Source organism: Rhinolophus ferrumequinum, chromosome 22 (genome assembly GCF_004115265.2).
Source record: "Rhinolophus ferrumequinum isolate MPI-CBG mRhiFer1 chromosome 22, mRhiFer1_v1.p, whole genome shotgun sequence".
NCBI classification, from domain to species: Eukaryota; Metazoa; Chordata; class Mammalia; order Chiroptera; family Rhinolophidae; genus Rhinolophus; species Rhinolophus ferrumequinum.
In genome coordinates, this window is record NC_046305.1 from 41,342,701 (window position 1) to 41,365,184 (window position 22,484).

A 22,484-nucleotide genomic window follows, 5' to 3' on the forward strand; every position below is an offset into this window, starting at 1 on the left:
TAGAAGCAAATACATAACCATTATAGTTCCAGAAAAGGCGGAGGGGATGAGAAAAGAACCAGGCACTGAAATACAAAACATCTGGTCCATCTTACCACTTATACACTGACAAATGCATTGATTGTGTATTTGCTTCCTAATGTAACATCAGGTTTTACACTACAACCTTAATAGCTGTTAGCCTAAGGTATCACCTTTCCTTCTGTACTCAACCACACTGGTTAAGATTAGATCTTCTTGTCTTTCACTCTAGTTGCAGCAAAGCAGCGAATTGTTCAGGAAGGACAAGGCTTTCTTAGATGAAGGACTGTCCTTAGATCCCGAGGTACTGCCTCAATCATTCACCAAATATTTATTAAGTGTCTGTCTACTGTGGATCAGGAACTAGGTTGGGCATCATTTGAAAATGCAGGTTCTAACTTGACAGAATGACTCATGATGCCTTGTGACATAAATGCCTACCAGCTAAGGTGGACCCCTTTTAATATGATTCTCAAATGTCACTTTTAAATAGGGGAATAGTAGTTTTTGGTTGTCTCCAAATAGTAGAAAGGAGTCTGAGTACAAACCTAAGTTAGGAAATCTTGCCCCAACCTGTTCAGGGGAAGTTCAGGGGGGATAAGGGAACTTGTTTTAAAAGCTCCACTTATTATTAGAACACACACTCATAAATACACACACCAAAGAGCTGCATGCTTCAGAACCAGCAGTGCCCTGGCTCTGGGAGAACAAAGTACCACCACCAGTGCTTCTCTTTCAAACAGGTTCAAGGATTATGTAGATAGAATACCAGCGCTCCTGTCTAGACCCTAAAAAAAGCTTAAATTATAAGTAGATGGGTAGACCTAGCAAAGAAAAATACCTTCTTTTTCAATGTAAAAGAGATGTGCTTTTATTTATATTAAATTTGGATGTTATATTAAAAACAAAAATAAATTTTTAAAATATTTTGTTTTAAAAAAAATAGCCCATTTTAATTAAGTCATTGAAATACTTTAACACCCACCCCCAAGAGGAAACTATGTTAGGAAATGTTAAAAATACATAAAGCACATTAATCATCATAATTTTGGATGGGTGTTAGGATAAGGTTAGTAAGTTTCTAGTAATAAGCTTGAGGCCATTTATTAGAACTTGCTATAAAGATGGAAGAAAATCACAAAAAGTCAGGTAGGTATCTTATTGTAAGTTCATGTGCCCCAAAAAAACTTACAAAAATCCTATTTCAGAAAAATTAAGTATAGTATTAGCATTTCTTTTGAGTTTTGTCAGTAACTAAGTAGGCTCTTTCCTAATAAATTTTCAGTTATTTATCTAAAATGGTCACGCAAACGACAAAATGATTTATATTTTAGCAACTGTTCTTATCCTAAAAAAATACACCCAAGGACTTCAAGGCAGTTTAACAGGCTTTCGGTGTTAGTATAATAAAGTGAATATGTGCACAGAAGTCTCAGTACTACAAATAATATATGAATTGAGATTTTGTACAAAAGTTCAAATTGAAACACTTATCAGTCTACTGGTAACATACAAGAAATTTGCTCCTTACTTTATAACTTTAGAATTCCATTTATCCAGATACCATGCAGCAAAATGGTATCTCTGCTATGCCTCAAATACAATAGGTGCTTAATAAATACTTGACTGATATATCAAAATGTTGTCCTTGATCCTATTCCATAATATAACAGTCTGACCAGCACATGTAGTATTCCCCAGTACCAACAACACATTTAACACCTTGTTCACTGGTCATCCACCCCTCAGCCTCTATTTCGTAAGAAGGGAAGTATAGGGACCCTAAGAAAATCAGGCCTAGAGAATTGGGAATGTTCTGGGATGCAGGTAGAGATCTTTAAAAGTTCTTGATTTTCAGACACAATGCGTAGTGTTGTCAGCTCTTAGGAGCAACTGAGGCTTTTTAGAAGAACATGGAAGTAAAATTGTCCTCTTTGAATTACCTCCGAGATCAACATTTAAATAAATTAGAGTAGAAATATGCAGTCACCTTAAAGCCCACAAACAGATGAGGCTTGGGCGGGTCAGTGGAATTGAAAACTCCAGCCAACTTTCCAGTGTCGGTAAAAATCTTGAAGGTAGCTCCCCAGGCAACTCGCCCCGCTGCATTGCTTCAGGCTCTGGAAGCCATTTTTCCTGTTTCTGCATTAACTCTATCCGTATCTTACACGAGGCTCAAAGGCAATTAATTTATCTAATTCCCCTCATTGTGATTCACCCTCAAAATTATGTTTGTTTCCCACACGTGTCTGGGAAGAATTTGCAGGCCACACAGATGTTTTACATCTGTAAATTGGCATCCATTTTCATACACTGGTTTTATGAGCTTGGTTTCAGTGACCCACCCGAGATGGAGGTGCTCTCCAATTGCTGATGAAATCGATTTCTGAGCCTGCAATACTAGGAATCACACTCTGGACTCTAGTACATTCTCCAGAGTAATGTAACTTCTTGAGGCCTCTTGGGAAGCGGCCAAATGACTCTCCAGGCAACACCTCTCTCCATTGATGAGACCAGTTGAACTATTTTCCCTGTTTTAAAATTTCTACACTTAGAATATCACAGTTTTTACTTAAAACCAGTTTAAATACAGCAAAACAACTATGAATCATAGATATATATTAGACACTCGGCTTGAGCATCTAACAAACATACTAGCTAAAAAAATTAACGGTATGATTTATTTTAGAGAGCTTCACTTAAAACAAAGTAGGGGAGGGGAGCCATTAAAGATCTTTTTAAACATTTGGACATACCAACCAAATGGAATAGGTGACACCTTGTTTCGATCCTTTTGCAAACAAACTGTGCTAGGCAAAATAACAGCCCCCCCAAAGATGTCCATGTCCTAAACCCCAGAACCTATATTACTTTACATGGTAAAAAAGACTTTGCTAGTGCGATTAAGTTAAGGGCTTGAAATGGGGAGATTAGCCTGGGTTACCCAGGTGGGTCCATTATAATCACATAGGTCCTTAAAAGCACAGAACTTTTCCCAGCTGGGGTCAGAGAGACGCAACCTGACTATCTTTGAGGATAGAAGGGGACCATGAGCCGATGAATCAACCCCTAGAAGCTAGAAAAGGCAAGTAAACAGATTTCTCCTAGAACATCCAAAAAGGGACGTAGCCCTATCGGTACCTAGATTTTTGCCCAGTGTGGCCTGTGTCAGACTTCTGACCTAGAGAACTGGTAAGATAATGAATTTGTGTTGTTTTAAGTCAGTAAATTTGCAGTAACTTGTTGCAGCAGCAATACTGTATTTCCCTGAAAATAAGACCTAGCTGGACCATCAGCTCTAATGCGTCTTTTGGAGCAAAAATTAATATAAGACCCAGTATTATTTTACATTATAAGACCGGGTCTTATATTAAAATAAGACCGGGTCTTGTATTTAATTTTTGCTCCAAAAGATGCATTAGAGCTGATGGTCCAGCTAGGTCTTACTTTCAGGGAAACACGGTGATACACAAACTCAAAAATGATACTTTGAGACAAATCAGAAGATATTTTTAAACAGAGATTGGGTATTAAATGGAATGTTAAGGAATTAGTGTTAATTTTTGTTAAGGTATAATATTATTTGTGCTACCTTTTTAAACTTTTTATTTGTTAAAGATACATACTGAAGTATTTATACATGATATAGTGGGTATTTGCTTTAAAATATACTGAAAAAGGTGGAATAGGTAAGATATTAAATTAGCAAAAAGATGGTTAATTGTTGAAGCTATGAGCTCATGATACTGTTCTATTATTGTGTATACTTGGGATTTTCCACAGTAAGGTTAAAATAAAAAAGTGAATTAACTTAAAAGAGAGCACCTGAACACTCTGTATCAGCACTGTCCAAAAGAATTTTGTGATAATGGAAATGTTATATATCAGCACTGAAGCCACTAGTCATGAGGCTGTTGAGCACCTGAAATATAACTAGTGCAGCTGAAAATGTTTCCTTTTATTTCCTTTTAATTAAATAGCCGGATGTGGCTAGTGGCTACCATATTACACAGTGCAGCTCTAGATATTGGAAAAGAGCCACGCTGCCTGCATATTAGAATACAGTTCATAAGTAAGCTCATGAAGCGAGTCAGTGCACATCAGTTCTGTTCATCGGCCCAGCCTCTTTCCCTTTCCTGCCAATAGTCCTACCGGCTCCCACCCCACTCCACGCCCTTCACCACAGAGGCAGGGCTTGAGAGCCAGGCTATGGTACTTCTTCCTGGCCACAGGGATTGGTCCCAGAAGAATGACCAGAGCCAGGGAAATCATCATCCTTGCTTGGAATGCGAAGTAGCTCCATCAATTAGGAGGTCTATGGATGGAACCCTACAACTCGTGGCCATCATGTTCCCTTGATACACTGAGGTTCCTGAGAGAGTAAATCCAAAATTAGGATAAAGATGGACAGTCTTGATTCTCCCCAAGTTCTCAAACCCAGTCAACCCTGGAGTCCACTCTAGCCCTTCTTTCCCTTGTTTCAGTTAGATAAGCAAATAAATTCCTCCTGTTTGTTTGTTATTTTTGAATTAAGTTCTATCACTTACATCCTGGAACAGTCTTAATACAAAATCCCACAATTTCTTACGTGCCAGGGTCGTTAGCAAAATAGTAAGACTAATGGCACTGCTATCGACTGAACTGTTCCCCTAAAATTCTTATGTTGAAGCCCTAACCCCTTTCCATCCCACTGTACTGGAAATAAGAGCCTTTAAGGTGATTATGGTTAAATGAGGTCATAAGGGTGGAACCCTGATGTGACACGACAGAAGTGGTGCCCTTTTAAGAAGAGACCACAGAGTTCTCTCTCAGGTATGTGAGGACACAGGGAGAAGGTGGCCATCTGCAATCCAGGGAAGTCCTCAGCAGACCTGACCATGCTGGCTGGCTGACACCATCATCTCGGACTTCCAGCCTACAGAACTATGAGAAAACCAATCCGTTATTTAAGCTGCCCGGTCTGTTTTGTTATGGAAGCCCGAGCAGACTAACATAGGCACTCAGTATAACTCCCCGAGTACCAGTTACTACTAGTTCCTTCTTCAGGGTGAAGCAGACCCTGATTAACAAAAATAATGATAGATTACTCTTTTATTATTCTGTTCCCATTCCTGATTTCAGCTTAGACTGAAGTAGCTTTTCAACTGGTTTTTACTTCTTTAAAAATAACAAAAAGATAAGCCCAGCTATCTTCAATTTTACTATCAATCCAGGAGCATTATAATATAGAAAAAAAGTTTTTAGTGAGATTAAGCAGCTTGAATTATATTATCAGTAACGGGGGGAGCTGATAAATCACACAAATTCAAGTATTAATCTTTTTAATTTTTCATATTTTACTCTGTGTATCAATAGGTTAAGAAAGTAAATTTTCCTAAGTACTGATTTTATAGATAATGTTTAGAAGTGACACACAAGACATTCAGTTTCACAAAGAGTAATAGTCAGTGATGACTTTAAATGTAATTTTAATCCTTATTTGAGGCTAAGTACAATAATAATTTAATACTATAAGCTAAATACATGCAAAACCTGTATACCCTGAATTACAAAAGTGGTTTCCCTAGCCAAATATGGTTTCAGTCAAGTACACATTTCCACAATGAACAAGTACTAACAAATACGTTAATAAAACACTACCACAAAAGCTTATCCTGCCATCAGCTTTTTAAGTAATGCCCTTCTTGCTACTGAAAGCATTTATTTTTAGAAGCTTTAATCTGACCCTGGGGAAATGAGTTCTCTTAAAACTTGACAAATAGTATATGTTAAGTTCAAAAGGTTTTAAATCAAAAAAAGCCTTCCCACACAGAAGCATTCACATGAAATTTTCAGTTTCTCTTACCCCAATCACTCTGTATCTAAAGAAAAACTATTAAAACAAATTACCTTAAGATAGATAAACACTTACAAAAGACTGTATTTTCTTATAACATCTTCTCCTTAAAAGAAACAAACCAGTTTACTATCGTTTCATAACCTCTGAGACACTGTAGTCTAAAAACTTCAGAGTACATGAAACACATGGGCTTAGCTGTCATAAAGTCAAAGGTGCCATTAGGTTTCATGTATTAAACAGCTACAATATAGCTTACAACGGCACAAATACACCCGATACATAAATAATACTTCATCATTTAGACAGTCACAAGTCAGAAGGTACTATGTGGTTCGCAAGGTCCTTCAACTTACATGTGGCCATTAAAACCCACTAAGTAATTTAGGTATGGTACTATAATGGCAGGCAATTAAAGGCTCAAATTATCATTCTAAAATCGAAGAACATGAAAACAAAGGTGGGAAACGATGTTACTCCATCTTTCACTTACATGGCTAGACATTAGGACCTTACTGTGGAAAATATAGTTATTATGTATGGTTTCCCCAGAAGATGAATGAAGCTTCAGAAAGTATGAAGGTGTCAAGATCCATAGTTTGCTTCATCAAATGCTTTTCTAGCTCGTTTCAATTCTTCATTCATAGTAAGCAAGTCTTTAACCCTAGCAAACTTCCTTGGGTCCTTTCGAATCAAGAAGACGATATCTTCAACTTGTACCCGCCCTTGTCTTCCAATTGACATTGCTTTGTGAGTCTATAAAGAAACATATTAAATTCAATTAATTTTTTAAAAATCTAATATTTTACTCATTTAATTTGCATTTATTCAATGCTGGTGAGTTTGAAGATTTTATCTTCTAATTATTATAGCTATTCATTTGTGAATTTTCTTTCTGTTCATGCCCTCTATCCACTTTCTACTGTTATTAGCAATGTTTCCCTTAATGCTTTATAGACTTTAATATTAAGAACATGAAAACTATCAAATTTATTGATTTTTTTTTGACATACGTAGTTTTTGCCTTCATTGGTATAAAATAATTCTGTAATTTCTTTGTAACCACCCATTTCATTTAAGCTTTGTGTCCACCTCAATAACCAATAAATATTTGTGGATTTTCTTAAAATTAAATCTCATCCTCTATCTCATCCTTTATCATTATATATTCATCCTGTGCAAAAACAAAGGTCCGTGATAGACTATTTCTAATGACTAAAAAAAGGGAAACTAAATATTAGGTAATGAAATAAACAAACTTGAACACATCCATTCAATTCTTATGAAACCATTAAAAATATTAAGAGTATTACACAATGACATGGGGAAAATGTTCTAGACCAGGGGTGTCCTAACTTTTTTCAACGTTTTTCACCAAGGGCCCTATGCGGTAAAATACACAAACAGCCGGGCCACTCACTTGAGGTGAAGTACGTATATTAAGTAAACTAAATATATTTTTGCAATTTGCTGTGGGCCAATTAAAAATGGATTGCGGGCTGCAGTTGGCCCGCGGGCCGCAGTTTGGACACCCCTGTTCTAGACTTAACTAAATGAAACAGGTTAAAAGACTGTATATACTGTATGATTTCAATTTTATAAAGTTTAAAAATACATGCAAAAAGTCAAAAGAATATTCACCAAAATCTTAGCATGATTTCTCTATATTGTGTGTATACACACATATATATACATGTGTATATATGTATATATGTTTATATATACATATACAGAGGGTGCCAAAAAAAATATACACACATTTTAAGAAAGAAACTGTATTAAAATTGTAATACTCAATATATACCGGTAACAAAAGATGAATACAAGTCATATTTGACTTCTACAATTACAAGAGGTGCTCAAAGTGGTTACCATCAGCATAATTTTAACAGTTTTTTCCTTTCTTAACATGTGTATACATTTTTTTGGCACCCTCTGTATAATATATACATATACCGTATATATAATCTCCATCCTTAATGATAAGTAATAACCAGTATCCTCCATAAAACAGGCCCTCAAATGGACTGCTAATTTCAAAAGGATGCCATAGTTCTCGTCTTATCTAAAAGTTAGAATTTCAAATCTATTGCTCAATTAACTAAGACCAACTACAAAAAAAAAGCTTACCATTTCAGTGATGAACTCTATAACAAGGTCTTCAAGAATATCCACTGACTCAGTGTAAGGATTCTGGTCATCCCCAAACCCATACATCATACATCGTACTGTAAAAAAAAACAATCATTTTTGTTTACTTAAACAAATTTAACAATTTGAGCAATACTTTTTTCAAATTAGAACTGAACCAAGTTATAGAAGATACTGGTATAAAAATATATTTACATTGTATTTGTTGTCTCCAAGTATGACTTCTGGTGTAAGAGGTTTTAAAAACAATCTCATAACCAACTGTCCCTACCTAATAGATAGGAACTGCCCTTCCCTCCCAGCTACTGAACCCTGACATTGATATTTTTTCCCTAACCTCTATCATCTACTCACCAACAGCCCCAGAATACGTTTAAATAGGCAGGGACAGGATGAGTAGCAATGGCTTAGCTGAGAGAGAGAGAGACAGAGAGAGAGAGAGAGAGAGAGAGAGAAAAAGAGAGAGGTAGTGGGGCATTAGAAAACAGAAGGCAAAAACATTCTGCCATTAACACAGGGAAAAGGACAGGAGAGAAAGTGTTCTAATTACCTTCTTATAGGAAGAACAAGGTAATCAAAAGGAGACAACAAAGGGCTTACTATACAGAATCTTGACATTTCATTCCCTAGATCAATGAATGCAACTGCTGGCAAAGCCCTTTCAGGCTTCATCTGAAGGAACCAAAAAAATACAAAAGAGAAGTCTAAAACAGAGTTAATAAAAATAACTGCTAAGAGCTAAAATATATATATAGCCTTTACTATATGCCAGGCACTGTTTTAAGCCCTTCATGTATAAAACTCATTTAATCCTCACAACAATCCTTTGAAGTAGATACTATTATTATCCCCGTTCTACATAGATGAAAAAAATTGAGGCACCAACTTAAGTGACTTACCCAAAGTCACACAGATAGTAAGAGATTGAACCAGAATTTAGACCCTCTGATATGGCTTCAGAGTCTATACCCCTACCCACAACTTGGTCGTTTAGGGCAGATGGAATCCACATGGATTCTTATCCTATAAACTCCCAGTTAGTCCATGAACAAGCTTCAAGAAGTCCTTGAACCCTCCTGAAATTACATGCAAAAATTTTATACATTATTTGTGTGCATTTTTCTGGGAAGAATCAACTCTTACTAGATTCTCAAATGGGTATATAAATGTTAAGAAACTCTGTCATACATTGGAAATGTTTTGTATCTTGATCTGAGTGGTGGTTATAAATATACGTATATGTGTAAAATTCATCAAGCTGTTCACATAAAACTACAATTTATTGTAAGTTTCACATTTTTTGAAAAAGAAAGGAACTAGACTACATCTAAAGGCAGGAATGAGTCCATTAAGAATAATTCCTACGATCCTTTTGTAGTTCATAAGTGTGATGATTGGGTGTTCACGCTTTTGTGTGAGATGTGCCTCCTACAAACCTTGTTACGACAACGGCACATTACCCGTCTGACGTGAAAAAAAAAAAAAAAGAATAATTCCTATTTAGGAGAAGCAAAAGCTGGTAGAACTAAAAAGAGAAGAAAGTAGATCAGGCCTAGGGAAGAAAATAAAGGGGTGACTTGGAAGCCAGCCTGGGATAGAGGTATCCCTAGGGTTTACACTGGCAAGAACCTTTAGGTCCAGATAAGGAGGGAGAACACAAAAGACAGGAGCCAATATTCTCTCTCTCATTCCTTTGGATTCTGAAAACTTTCTTGCCCCCCGCCTCCCCTTTTTAAGATAATTTCAGTCTTATAGATGACTTACAAAAATAGCAGTTCCCAAATACCCTATATCCAGTTTCCCCTTATGTTAACATCTTATAAAACCATCAACATTTATCAAAACTAAGAAATTGACATTGGTACAAGTACAGAACTTACTCAGATTGCACCAGTTTTTCCACTAATGTCCTTTTTTTGTTCCAGGATCCTACACTATTTAATTGTCATGTCTCCTTAGTTTCCTCTGATTTGTGACAGTTTGTCACACTCATCTTTTATGACCTTGACACTTCTGAAGAATACTGGTCAGTTATCTTATAGAACGTCTCTCGATGTGGGTTTGTCTGATGTTTTCTCATGATTATATTGTGGTTATACATTACTAGGAAAGGTACCAAAGAGGTGATGTGACCTCTTAATGCATCACATCAGGGGTGCATGATGTCAATATATGTCACTGGTGATGTTAACTTTAATGATTTGACTGAAGTAATGTCTACCAGGATTCTCCCCTGTATACTTATTATTTTTCCTTAAATATTTTGAGGAAGAGACTGTCATTAATATTTTGATGGGTAGAATTCACTAATGGGGAAATATATTTCACTGGAAAAGGAAAATGTATATTACATAGTAAATATGTACACTGTATTTGGTTATAGGGTCTGTGAAGACATAAACAAATACCAGTGAATGCTTTGCAACTTTGTTATATTAGCAAAAATAATTTTTTTAAGTTTTAGGAGAACAGCTCTTGGTCAGCAATATATATCAAGATTGAAGTAAGACAAGGAGAAGGCTGTGAAGATTCCAAATTCTTGTCATCACAAAAATAAAGCAATCCAAGTAGAACAGAGATTTCTGCTAAGAACCGACTTTGGGGTACTCTGGTATAGAAACCCCCTTCATATGCTGACATAAGTAAAACCACGTACAAATGGAGTAAATGGCATCAGAGATGGAATAAGGTAAGGAAATGAGATATGAAGAAGAATCTGAGTGATTACAAAATAAAAAAACATACTGATTTTGCAGCTTCAAGAACCTTTAGGAACTGCTTACATCTGACCCAGCATAAATAAACCAGTTGCCCCATCCTGTGTTGCCCCATCTGTCAATACTCAGCCATAACTACATGTAAGGGACCCAGGATTGGGAGATTTTCAGGTGCCTCTCAGGGTGGCCTGGGCCATCAGTAGTAGCAGTAGTATTCCCTCTTGCTGACAAAAAGAGTTAAACCTGTCTATTAAGGGAATAGAACAGATGACCAATACACTATACTCTCTATGCCCCTGTAATGCCTCACACTGTTCACCACCTTCCTGCCTTGTCCACTGCCATAGTCGGAAGCTCCAACTTAAGTCCTACCCTCCGTACCTGTTCAAGGATCCATCCTAACCCTTGGCTTACAGCCAAAGAAGTCCCTGCTCCTACTGCTAGAAAAGTATAGGACAGGAAAAGTACAAGTATGTTCTTAGGCCCTGCATTGAAACACTGATCACATTTCCTCACTTTAAAAAAATGTGTGTGTATATAATTATACATACATATATAAAACTTGGGGTTAGGATCATTACTAGCTCTGATTCACAAGTTAAACAGAATTGTATAGGCAAATCCAAGAATAATGACCCTATAGGGAAAACACATTGAGAACAATAAATTTTTGAATGCACATGTCCAAAACATTTATTTTATCATCTATAATAAAATCGCTGTGTATATACTTACATTCTTTAGAAAAAAGTCTCTTTCTTTTTCCCTGTCCACCTTCTGCACCTCCTCCAATTTCTTCATTTTCTTCCTCAAACTAGAAGTTAAAATGTATATATAGAAATGTCAAGTAATTGCATTGCATTTGATTTTTTAATTTATTAATTTTTTTTTCCTATTTCAACATTGATACCATGCCAGAAAGCCTAAAGCAACAAATTAAGGCCCTAAAGACTGTATTAGTCCAACCTCCGATTCATGCAGGAATGGCTTCTAAAATGTCCCCAACAAGTCATTCTACTGCCTTTCCTGGAAGAGTTCCAGTGACCGTACTTTTTAAAAAAGACCAAGTTAGCCTATTGCTAGACAGTTTACTATTAGAAGAGTTGATACCGAATCAAAGCAAGCAAAACTAGTATTTACTAAGCGCTGCTTATACAGTGCTAGGCACTTACTTTAAGTAAGCCTTAACCCCATTTTGTGACAAGAAAACCGAGCCGCAAAGTTAAATAACTAGCTCACGCAGAATAAAGATTTTGAAATGCAGGCTCCCTGACTTTCGGTCCATACTTTACAAGTATATAGTTTTGTTAGCAATTGAACTGTTGGTTCATAATGAGCGCTAACATTAGCTTTGACCTCTAATAATTCCCTCGGCGTTATGAAGGTGTCTGGCATATATGGACCAAAAGCAAAGGGCAAGGGGCCACCTTCTTACTCTTCCTTCAAGTCCTGCTCGCTCCGAGAAAAATGGAAGAGAAAGGCTAGCGTCGCGTTAAGTCCCCGACTCTCTCGGCTGAATTCACTAAGGAAAATAGACCCGATTCCGAACTCGGCCTCCGCTACTGTACCCGAGAGAGTGAAGAAAAGAGCGGGTTGGAACAGAGGTGGTCACTCACAGTGGGGTCCTCTTCCTCATCTGCCATCCCACCAGCCAGCCTACAGAACCCGACCCGCCTCGCCCCGGGCGGGTTTTACTACTTCCGCCGCCTCACTTCCGGTGACGCGCGGGGCGGGGCGGGGCCTAACCAGGACGGACTCGCCGGAGAGGGGCGGAGCGTCCCGCCTAGGGGCCGACCTGGGCGCTGTTCTGGGAGAGGGGGAAGAGGTCTTGGCTCTGTCGTACCGAAGACGGACTTCAACATTAGCAAAGCAAAGCAAAATCATGGGTTAGGAGGCGTGTGTCTCGCTGTCACCCTAAATTTGCTTCTGCACAGCGAATCACTGTTTCCTGATTCGGTACTGCCAAGTCGTGGATCATTGTGGGGCTAGCCGGCGGTCTGGGGCTACCCCAGGCGTGTATTTAAACGGTTTCAACAATTTCGAGTTCCACTGTTATTGCCAAACACTGTATTGGTTTTGCGGGATATTGTTCTTCCTACTAGTTCTCAAGCCGGCGATTCTACCCCTTAGATTGGGGACTTACATTTTTGTGGGGAGTTTTTTGGTCAAAAGGATGACTGGGAAAACCGCAGGCATTAGAAGGGCTAAAACTAAGGACGTAAGATGTTCTCAGCGCAAGAGGTGATGCCACGTAAGGAAAAACCGCCCCACAATACACTATTTCTGAATGTTGTGCTGAACATTCATGTGAGTGAAAACTGTTTATAGTTATCTGACCTAACTTTGTTTACATATGTCCATTTATACATACACATCCCTGACCCTGATTCCTGGCACAGAGCTCCTAAAACCCGTGTAATTTCCTAAGTGATAAAAGCTCTAGGAGCATCTGTTCTATACTGGTGTCTGGCCTTTGACCTCATGCCTGACACAGGGTTCCTAAAACCCTTGTAAATTCCTAAGCGATAGCAGCCCTGACTCTGGGTGGGCTCTGGGATGGCTCCTGGAGGGGGGTTGGTCACCGGAAAGACAAAGCCATGATTAGAAACTTGGAATTTTCAGCCCCACCGGCCCATTCTTCAGAGAGGGGAGAGGGCTAGAAATGGAGTTAATTGATCATGCCTACATGATACATAAATCCCAATAGTAGGAGATTCAGAGAGCCACCAGGTGGGGGAACACATCCTCATACAGGGAGAGTGCCATATCCCAACTCCATAGGGACAGAAGCTCTTCACTCAGGACCCTTGCATATTTCGCCTTATGTATGTATCTCTTCATCTGGCTGTTCATCTGTATCCTTTATCATATCCTTTAATAAACTGGTAAACATAAGTGTTTTCCTGAGTTCTGTGAGCTGTTCTAGCAAAGAATCAAATACAAGAGGAGGAGCTCATTGGAATCTTCGATTTGCAGCCAAATCAGACAGATGTTGTGGGTATTCTGGGGACCTAGTGGGATCTAGTGTGACGATTGGCAGTTCAGTGGGCGAGAGAGGCAGTCTCATGGGACTGAGACCCTAACCTGTGGGTCTGACGCTATCTCCAGGTAGATAGTGTCAGAATTGAGTTAAATTGTAGGACACCTAGCTGGTGTTACAGAATTGCTTGGTGTAGGGGAAAAGAAAAACATACTTGGTAAACAAAAGAATCAGAAGTAAAATATTCTGTATGAACGGAGAAAGGCATACAGGAAGGAAAGAACTTGGAATTTTTCCCCAAACAGCAACTACACTGAAATGGGGCAGATTATACTTTGTTTTGTTTGGAACTTATCAAGAGCTATGAACCATTTCAGGAAATAATATCACCAAAGGCCACATCACTTGTAGTAATTTGAGTAGCCAGTACTCACTGGAATCAGTCTGCATTTGTAGCTCCTGCATTCATGATGATTCTATACATAGGTGCAAGCATCTAAAATCATTATACCCTCTAGTATAGTCATTCCTAGGCATTTACATATTGAAACATATTATTATAGCTTACTATCTTTATTTTACCTTTATAATTGTTAGGATAGTACATATTATTTTTAAATTATATGGGTAGTTAGGTGTATTCATTATTTACTGCTGTGTAACAAATCATCCCAAAACTTACTGGCAAAGACAATAAACATTTATCACTCCATTTCTGTGGACCAGGATTCTGGGTGCAGTTCATCTGGGTGCCTCTGGCTAAAGGTCCCTTACGTTGCAGTCAGGGTGTTTGCTGGGGCTACAAGTCTCATCTGAAGTGTCGATGGGGAAGGATCCACTTCCAAAATTACTCACATGGTTGTCAACAGGATTCAGCTCCTTCAGGTTGTTAGACCAAGGGCCTCAGTTCTTTACTAGCTATTGCCAAAGGCCTCCCTCAGTTACTTGCCACATGGTTCTCTCCACAGGGCAGCTTACAACATGGCAGCTGGCTTCTCTCAGAGCAGATGAGAGAGAGAACCAGGAAGAACACCCAAGACAGAAGCCACTGTTTTGTTTTGTTTTGTTTTGTTTTGTTTTGTTTTGTTTGTGACCTAACCTTGCAAGTCACATCCCTTCACTTCTATTCACCAGAAGTCAGTAAATGCAGCCCACTCTCAAGGAGAGGGGACTACACAGGATGAGAACACCAGGAGGCAGACATCATTGGAGGTTATCTGAGAGGCTACCTACGGCAGAAGGTTATGTCATCTGTGAATTTCATTTCAGAATTAAAAAGGAGACATTATATTTGTTATTTAAAGTAGACTATTGAGTAAACTAGGGTTGAGAACTGCTGTGTTAGGTAGTTCTAACAGAAGGAAATGCTCACCTTGTCCAGGAGATCAGGTATAACACATTCACGGTGTCCATTATCAGGGGAGTGGCTCGATAAAATGTACTGGAGGCACACCAACGAGTACTATGCAGCAATCAGAAGCAATCGACTAGCGACATGGACAGAGCTTAGAAACATAGTACCAAACTTAAAAAGTAGAGACACAGTAAAATCTGTAAGACAGTACCATTTATGTAAATTAAATATACATAGACACAAAAAATACATATTTTATAGGAATATACAAAAATGCATAGACATTAACTACATTAGAAATGTTGCGACATAAGAGAAATGGGAATAGGTATAAAGGGAATGCATAGATAAATAACAAATGAAGGACTTGGAAAAGAGCTCATTACGATAATATGTCACGAACTGAGGAGTGTGACTAATTCAACCTTTGGAACCAGAGATCCAAAACATAAAGGGAAAAAAATTGCAGTGTTATGAGCAAAGCAGAAATGAAGCACAGAAAGTGAAAAGTCATGGTATGCTTCTAGGAGATGTTTTAGGTAGATTGCCAGAGCCCAGATTGTTGGGTGGGGTGCAGGAAATGAGGGTGGAATGAAGCTAGAGTTAAGAGTGTAAAAGGCCTTATATGTTCTCTTCAGAGACTGCACTTCAAACTGCCAGGGTTTGGGGGCGATCTTTAAGCAGAAGAGTGACATGTCCCTATCTTTTTTAAAAAGATCACTTTAGCAGGGAGAGTTCCTAGGATGAGAGACAATTAGAACCTGAATTAAGAAGAAGAAGGAACTTTAGAAGAATTTACAGGACTTTGTGTCTGAATGAATTGGAGCGCTATGGAGAGAGACATTCCCATCCAGATTAATATGATGCTATTAATATAAACTGGAAAGTAAAAGGGGAAAGCAATTCGGAAAGGAAAAAAATGAGTTCAGTCTGAGTTTGAGAGTCTACAGATGTTCTAAAGACAGATGGAAGTGCAGGCCTGGAAATCCACAGACATTAGGACTAGAGAAAATGGGATTGGAGACATAAACACCAAGGTGATAGTTTAAAGACACAGGAAGGAGAGAAGGGAGGCAAAGGGCAGAGCCTTAGAAAAGGTACATCAAGAGAAAGAAAAGACAGAAGGAATGGCTCGAAAGATAGCAAAAGATAAAAGAAAAAAGACAGAGAGAAGAGAGAGAAGAGGAAGAGGAGAAGAATATGTTTTGAAAGCCAAAACAGAAAAAATTTCAAAAAGAAGCAAGTGGTCAGGTGTGCTCAGTACCACAGAAATTAAGAGACTTAAGAAAAGGCCTTGGATTTGACAATTAGGAGGTGGGAGAATAATCTGGACAAAATAGTTTGAGGGCAATGGTGAAGATGGAAGCCAGATTATAAGAGGTGAAGGAATGAGTGTATAGTCGGATAGTGAAAGATAGAAAAGCAAAGAGAGGAACCTAGCCTCAGAGGGCGGTAGGATCAAGGGAAGTGGACTTTGAATAAATAATTACTGAATGAAGAAGGCTGTGAATTTGTGTCACCTAGCAAACTGCTAGGAAAAGCCAGGTTTTCATTATAGAAAAAAAATGGAATGAGTTTTTAAAGATTAATGACAAAGGGTATTTGTTCACATAAAAATGAGGTCAGCAGAGAGAGACGTAGAGCTGAGTTCTGTGAGAATAATTTGCAAGGAACGGCAGGGGTGGGACTATCAGAAAAGAAAAACACAGGAGGCTGGGTGGTGGGCTTTAGGAATGATGGGAGAGTACCAACCAGACCCCAAATTTAGGCAGAAACTGTACAGTCTCACCCTCACCCTGCATCCCCTTCACCCCAGGGTATAGACCTCTGCAATGCTATTCCGTTTGGGGCTTAGGGAGGTAGTCATTGTTTAAATGGCTTTCAGAATTTCCACAATGCAGTCTTGACCATCTGCTTGTTCACCAAATAATGTCCATACTCTTTGGTTAAACATGCAGGCTCTGAGATCAAATGAGTTGAGTTTGAAGTCCTAGCTGTGCTACCTATCAGCTATTACTTTGAGACAAGTTACTTGACTGCTCCATATATCCATTTCCTCATCTGTGAGATGGGGATAATAATAGTTACTAACCTCATAAAGTTATTATGAGGCTTAGATGTGTTAATACCATAAGGTGCTCTGGGTAGTACCTGGCATGTAATAAACATTCCCTAAGTGTCAGCCATTTTCATTCAAGAACCTACCTTTCAGCATGATCTGCTGTTCCTCTTCATGAACTTTACATTCCATAAAGCCATGTTCAATTATTCATTCAACAAATATTTATCAAGCACCTGTAAAATGTTCAGCACCTGCTATGGGACTGTGAATAAAATGACAGACAATGCAAACGCACAGTCCAGGGCTTATGAACCTTACAATGTAGCAGAGGGGGTGGGCATGAATTAAATAGACATTGTGTGCTCTGGAAATTTATGATGGGGGAAGGGGACCCAAGATCAGAGAAGCATCCCTTGAGCAAGTGGGGTTTGAGCAGAGACGTGAGTGATGAATGGAGTTAGCCAGTGAAGGAGGAAGGAAAGTGTGCTGTGCTCCAAATTTATCCAGTACTTTCCCATTTCCACGCCTTTGATCACTCTACTCCTTTCTCACTAGAATACCTTTCCTTTCTATTGAAATGCTACATGCCTTTCAGGCGCAACTAAAATGTCTGCTCTTTCCTAAAGCCTTCCCTAGCTTTCCAGCCGAAAGCACTTTGTCCTTTACTCGCTGACAGCACTTAGTTTTCATTTTCCTGTGACACTTCTCACTTTCTACTGTATCTTCTGGTTATTCACACACACACACACACACACAGCTTATCTTGTCTACTAAATCTTAAACTTACTAAGAACAGAGTCTGTTTCATCTTTCAGCTCCCCAAAGGCTAGCACATTCCTTACACTTAAGAAGTCCTGGAACAAATATTTGCAGCATAAATTAATGCCTATTTGACATCCCTTTTCAAATATGTTGTAAATTCAAATAAAGCTATTGTTGTAAGCTGTGCCTTTGGGACTGAACCTACTCTTTGGTTCAACCAGAATGCCATCGTCATGATCCCCAGGACTGATTAGTGTTTGCCACAGTCACTGCAACAACTCCAACAAACAGGCCCCTGTTCTTGACTGACAGGCATTTGGCAATAACTGCCCATCTTCCCGTGGAGGCTAAAATGAACTGAGGAAGGACTGTGTGAATTGAGTCCCCAGCCAGTGGGACTCTATTTATTCCCTGTAGTTGGGCTGAAAGAGCTAGTGACCCACGCTTTGGCCTGATGTGAGGCAATGGGCATTTCCAGGGCGACAGAAACACTAATGCTTGAAACAAAATCATCAAAGATCAGTATCAGTGGACAGCATCCTAATTTGAGGCAGTGTGAACACAAGGGGAAGGGAGCTTTGAAGTCAGACAGACCTGGGTTTGGATCCTAACTAGCCTTGTGATCTCCCTCAATATGTCTTTTTTGGGCCTCAGATTTCTCCTTGAAGAAATATTCTGCAAAACAGTTGTGGAGATCAAACATAATGTCTTTATACAGTGCCTGTGCTCTACTAAAATATGTGTATTCATCTATTTTCCCCAGTACACTTTGTTCCCTGAGGGCAGGGACCCTTTTTTGGCTCTAGGCCTGCAAATCTAGCAAAGTGCCCAGCACATAGCAGACATTGGTAAATATTTTTTAAACAAATGAACCACAGCAGTAATAGCTAACAGTTATGGAGCACTTACTTCATTCCAGGTATTACTGTAAATAGTAATTCATTTAATCCCTCAACAACCCTAGAAAGGAACAACCATTATAACTCAATTTTACAAAGAGAAACAATATAATTTTTTAAAATACAAAATTCTTGGTATAATTAATTTTGAAACAAAAATCTGGTGAGATTCCCTTTACATAAAAAAGGTAAAATACTTTATAAAGACTGGAAAAGAAAAAAATATGGTGGAGGGAGAAATAAGGAAGACAATAAATATGAATGAGTGGGAAGAAACAGTAGGGAGGAGAATAAAGAGAGGAACACATGAAAAAAAGGAGAAACAGAATAGGGTACTGTTTTTTAGGTTTTAAAACTTTTTATTTCCATTATTTAAAAAATTGTGCATTCCAATAATTAAAATCATTTTAACAACAACAAAATGGCACTCTGATTAAACTGCATTTTACAGCCTGCAGGACACCTTGGACCAGCTTGGTTTTTACTCTAGATTTCACTATCATCCCACCCAGCTTCTGCCTTCATCAACATGCAAGTTCTTTTCCTTCCCTGCCAGCCAGACCGGCAGAGGGAGAGGCAGGAGCGGCCTTTGTTGTCAGTAGTTCTGATGTGAAAAGGGGCAGCACAGTCATTTTAAACTTGATCCAACCTCTTTGCATCTTACAAAGTTAAACAGTTAAAAGAAGTAAAATAAGAAGGCAATGCTTGTGGAACGTACAGTGCATACTGGCCCAGCGGGCCTCATTACGATTCGCCTGCTCGCTTCTTCCGTTCAGTCGTTTCTTTGGAAGGCAGTGGATTTTTCTCTTGCATTTCTGTCTTCTTCAATTCCAATTTATCAAATTTCTCAATCTCAGCCCTATCGGGTTGTCAGACATGATTGCAGAGGAAACGGAATGAGGTGCGCGAACAAGTGGAATCCGATCTGCTCAGTATCGGTCGCCGAGTGCCCGAAAAAGGGTAAATTTGGAGCAGAGTGAAAAAGAACCACTTAAAAAATCGGAGTCATATATTGTGGTCTACCATTGTTTTTTGAAATAGTAATTAGACAGGTAATCACTCTTCCCAGCTCTTCAACTGTGATTTCTTTGTCCTTAAACTTTATTCTTAAACTCTCTGAGAGTGACAGGGGAGCAAAGACTTACCTTTCACAGCATGACAAAAATTGGAGAGGTTTCCATCTAGTGAAAAATGATAAGGTAAAGTGATCTCCAACAGAGTAAATGGCATGAGTAAAATGTGAAAGCAAAGGGTACATTTGAAGAACACAGAATAGTCTTTTCACAGCTGAAACGTAAAGTCCTCATAGGGGGAAGTGGAAAATACTCCTGGAAGGCCTTAAACACCCTGTTTCCCCAAAAATAAGACCTAGCCGGACAATCAGCTCTACTGCGTCTTTTGGAGCAAAAATTAACATAAGAGCCGGTATTATATTATATCAGTCTTTATTATATTATATAAGACCAGGTCTTATAGTAAAATAAGATTGGGTCTTATATTAATTTTTGCTCCAAAGGACACATTAGAGCTGATTGTCTGGTTAGGTCTTATTTCCAGGGAAACACAGTAGCAGGATAAGGAATCAGACATATTCAGCAGGCAGTGGTTGCTGTTAAAGGAAACAACAGTTGTGGTTTGGAGCAAAATTTTCTAGTCCTGAGTTCAGAAGACCAGAATTATTGTTTGAGTATGATACTGGGAGTCTTTACCCTAAACCTGTTTAGCTCTAAAATGAGGGCAATAAGGCAGTTGTGTGGATTAAATAAGACCATATGACAAGGTGTGTTTGCTTTGAAAATGTCAAAATATTATGCGACTGTAAGTTTTCATTGTTGTGAGGATATAATTGATGCTTCCAAAGGATTGAAATGGTAAGATCACTAAAATTATGTCTGTAGGATTGTAAAGGGGCAATTTGAACGCCATTTTTTTTAAAGAGTTCATTGATTCAAAGATTATTTACAAATTGTTAATTTAGTGATTAGGGAAAAGAAATTTAATCATAGAAACGGGGAATTAATTTGGCTTTAAACATTTCAAATGTCAGACGAGCATCTATTAGAAACGTAGGACTGGAGCATGGGTAGGACATCAACTTAAGAACTCTGCATAGAGGTTGTAGTGGAAACCATGGAACAGAATAGGTCACCAAGTGAGAGTTAATAAGAAAAAGAAGGTGTGGGTATCCTAGGAGCATCTATATTTAGGTGGAAGAAGAACCTGAGTAAAGAAAACAGTGAGGTACAGGTCAGGGAGGCTAGTGCAGTTTCATGGTATCCAAACAGGAGGACAGTGTTTTTAGATGTAGATGAGCTACATGATTCAGGCTAAATTAGTGAAAAAGAATTTGTTTAGGACCTGGTTAGAGGGGCTTGGGGCCTTTATCCAAGCAGGAAATTAAGAGTCAGTTGCTAGTGACCATGCCAGTGCTGATGCTGTTTTAGATCATGATTGGTGACAGGTTCAAAGGCTAAGACAATTAGGGATTTTTGTTTAGTTTTGGTTTTGAGTGGTACTGAGCAATTCTTTCCGGCAGGGGGATTCGTGTGTGTGCGTGTGTGTGTGTGTGTGTGTGTGTATGTGTGGGCATATCTCTGGCTTTCTCTTAGGTTTTGTCTCGTAATATTCTATTTGTTTTTTTGATTCTACATTTATGTATATTATCGCAAGGAGTCTGTCCTGCATCAATCACACTTTTGTGTTTTGACTCTCCATACTCCAGCTCCTAGAAGGCTTTGGTAGGTTTTCTTCTGCGTGACCAAGCAGGCCGTAGCCAGCAGATGGCACTGCAGCAAGAGGGGCATAGAGTCAGTCCCTTTAGGACCGTGACAAGCACTGCAGACTGGTAACCTTGTAATTTCAGCCTCAGAGGACTCAGAGTTGCTCTCTGGCCCGGACTCAAATAAGGCAGGTCGAGTTATGTGCAATTAAGGATTTCAGTTTATAAAATGGAATCTGTGGCTCTGTCTCCTCCAGCCCATCCCCACCACAAACACCTGACGATACTTCTCATCAGCTTGTGAAAGTGTGAGAAGCGTTAACCAGATATCGCCAATTCTCAGTGAAAGTGGCCGAGGAGACCCCAGCATTAACGAAGTACAGGAGATAATCGAGACTCTCCTGAAAGTTTAAATAAAAAATCCATGCAAACAAACAGGCAATTATATGAATGTATCCTGACAACATGGAGCTTTAGGATCTGAAATACGCGACTTGTTTTTGTTATAATGTTCCTTATTTCATTTCGAAAGTTCAGATGCAGCCTGAGTATCCAGATTTCCTTACGGAGTAAGAGCCGCACAGCAAGGGCAGTTCTGGAGGCCGCAGGAGCTGCCTCTTGACCCCTAGTATCAGGGTTATCTTAAGTGAAAGTCCGGGACCGAGACTTCTCCGTTGCAGGTGGGCTGCTGCTTTTACACACTCACACACACACACACACCAGCTGCTAAGGCACAAAGTAAATTGCAAAGCTGCAAGTCCTTACCTTTTCACCAACAACGACACGAACGGGTCAGGTTACACCCCAGCACTAATTCCGTAGAGGCCCCCAAAAGAGACTTGATTACCATGGCCACGTAGGAAGCCTCCGGGATAGCGCGCTTCTTACCTCTACGACGGCACGCAAGCCCCACTCCCAAAGGTCCCCTAGCTCGGCAATCTGCTAGCCACTCCTGATTGTGTTCGGTGCTCGCCACTCTGCTC

The 22,484-nt window shown here is 39.1% G+C and overlaps 1 protein-coding gene and 1 non-coding gene across 3 annotated transcripts; one reads left to right on the forward strand and one right to left on the reverse strand.

Annotated features, from left to right (window-relative positions):
• Positions 1–5,359: 5,359 nt before the first annotated feature.
• On the reverse strand, positions 5,360–12,414 carry TAF13 (TATA-box binding protein associated factor 13). 2 transcript variants are annotated; one of them, XM_033091975.1, is made up of 4 exons: positions 12,294–12,414; positions 11,461–11,539; positions 7,988–8,085; positions 5,360–6,613 (listed from the first exon to the last, which is right to left on the reverse strand). In XM_033091975.1, exons 1-4 carry the CDS (start codon positions 12,366–12,368, stop codon positions 6,443–6,445), a joined length of 423 nt encoding a protein of 140 aa, XP_032947866.1. In that variant the 5' UTR covers positions 12,369–12,414; the 3' UTR covers positions 5,360–6,442. The 2 variants fall into 2 exon arrangements, with proteins under 2 accessions (XP_032947866.1, XP_032947867.1); XM_033091976.1 differs by having other exon boundaries at positions 5,361–6,613; positions 12,342–12,397.
• LOC117015469 (small nucleolar RNA U13) lies at positions 9,375–9,478 on the forward strand. Its single transcript, XR_004421712.1, has one exon. It is a non-coding gene; the product is annotated as a small nucleolar RNA U13 (small nucleolar RNA).
• Positions 12,415–22,484: the final 10,070 nt, after the last annotated feature.

Excerpts from the sequence above, each read along its gene's own strand:
- TAF13 (XM_033091975.1), bottom strand. The coding sequence starts at position 12,368 with ATGGCAGATGAGGAAGAGGACCCCACTGTGAGTGACCACCTCTGTTCC. Across the intron at positions 8,086-11,460 it reads GAGACTTTTTTCTAAAGAAT|TACGATGTATGATGTATGGG; the intron begins GTAAGTATATAC and ends TTTTTTTTACAG. Across the intron at positions 6,614-7,987 it reads TAGAGTTCATCACTGAAATG|ACTCACAAAGCAATGTCAAT; the intron begins GTAAGCTTTTTT and ends GTTTCTTTATAG.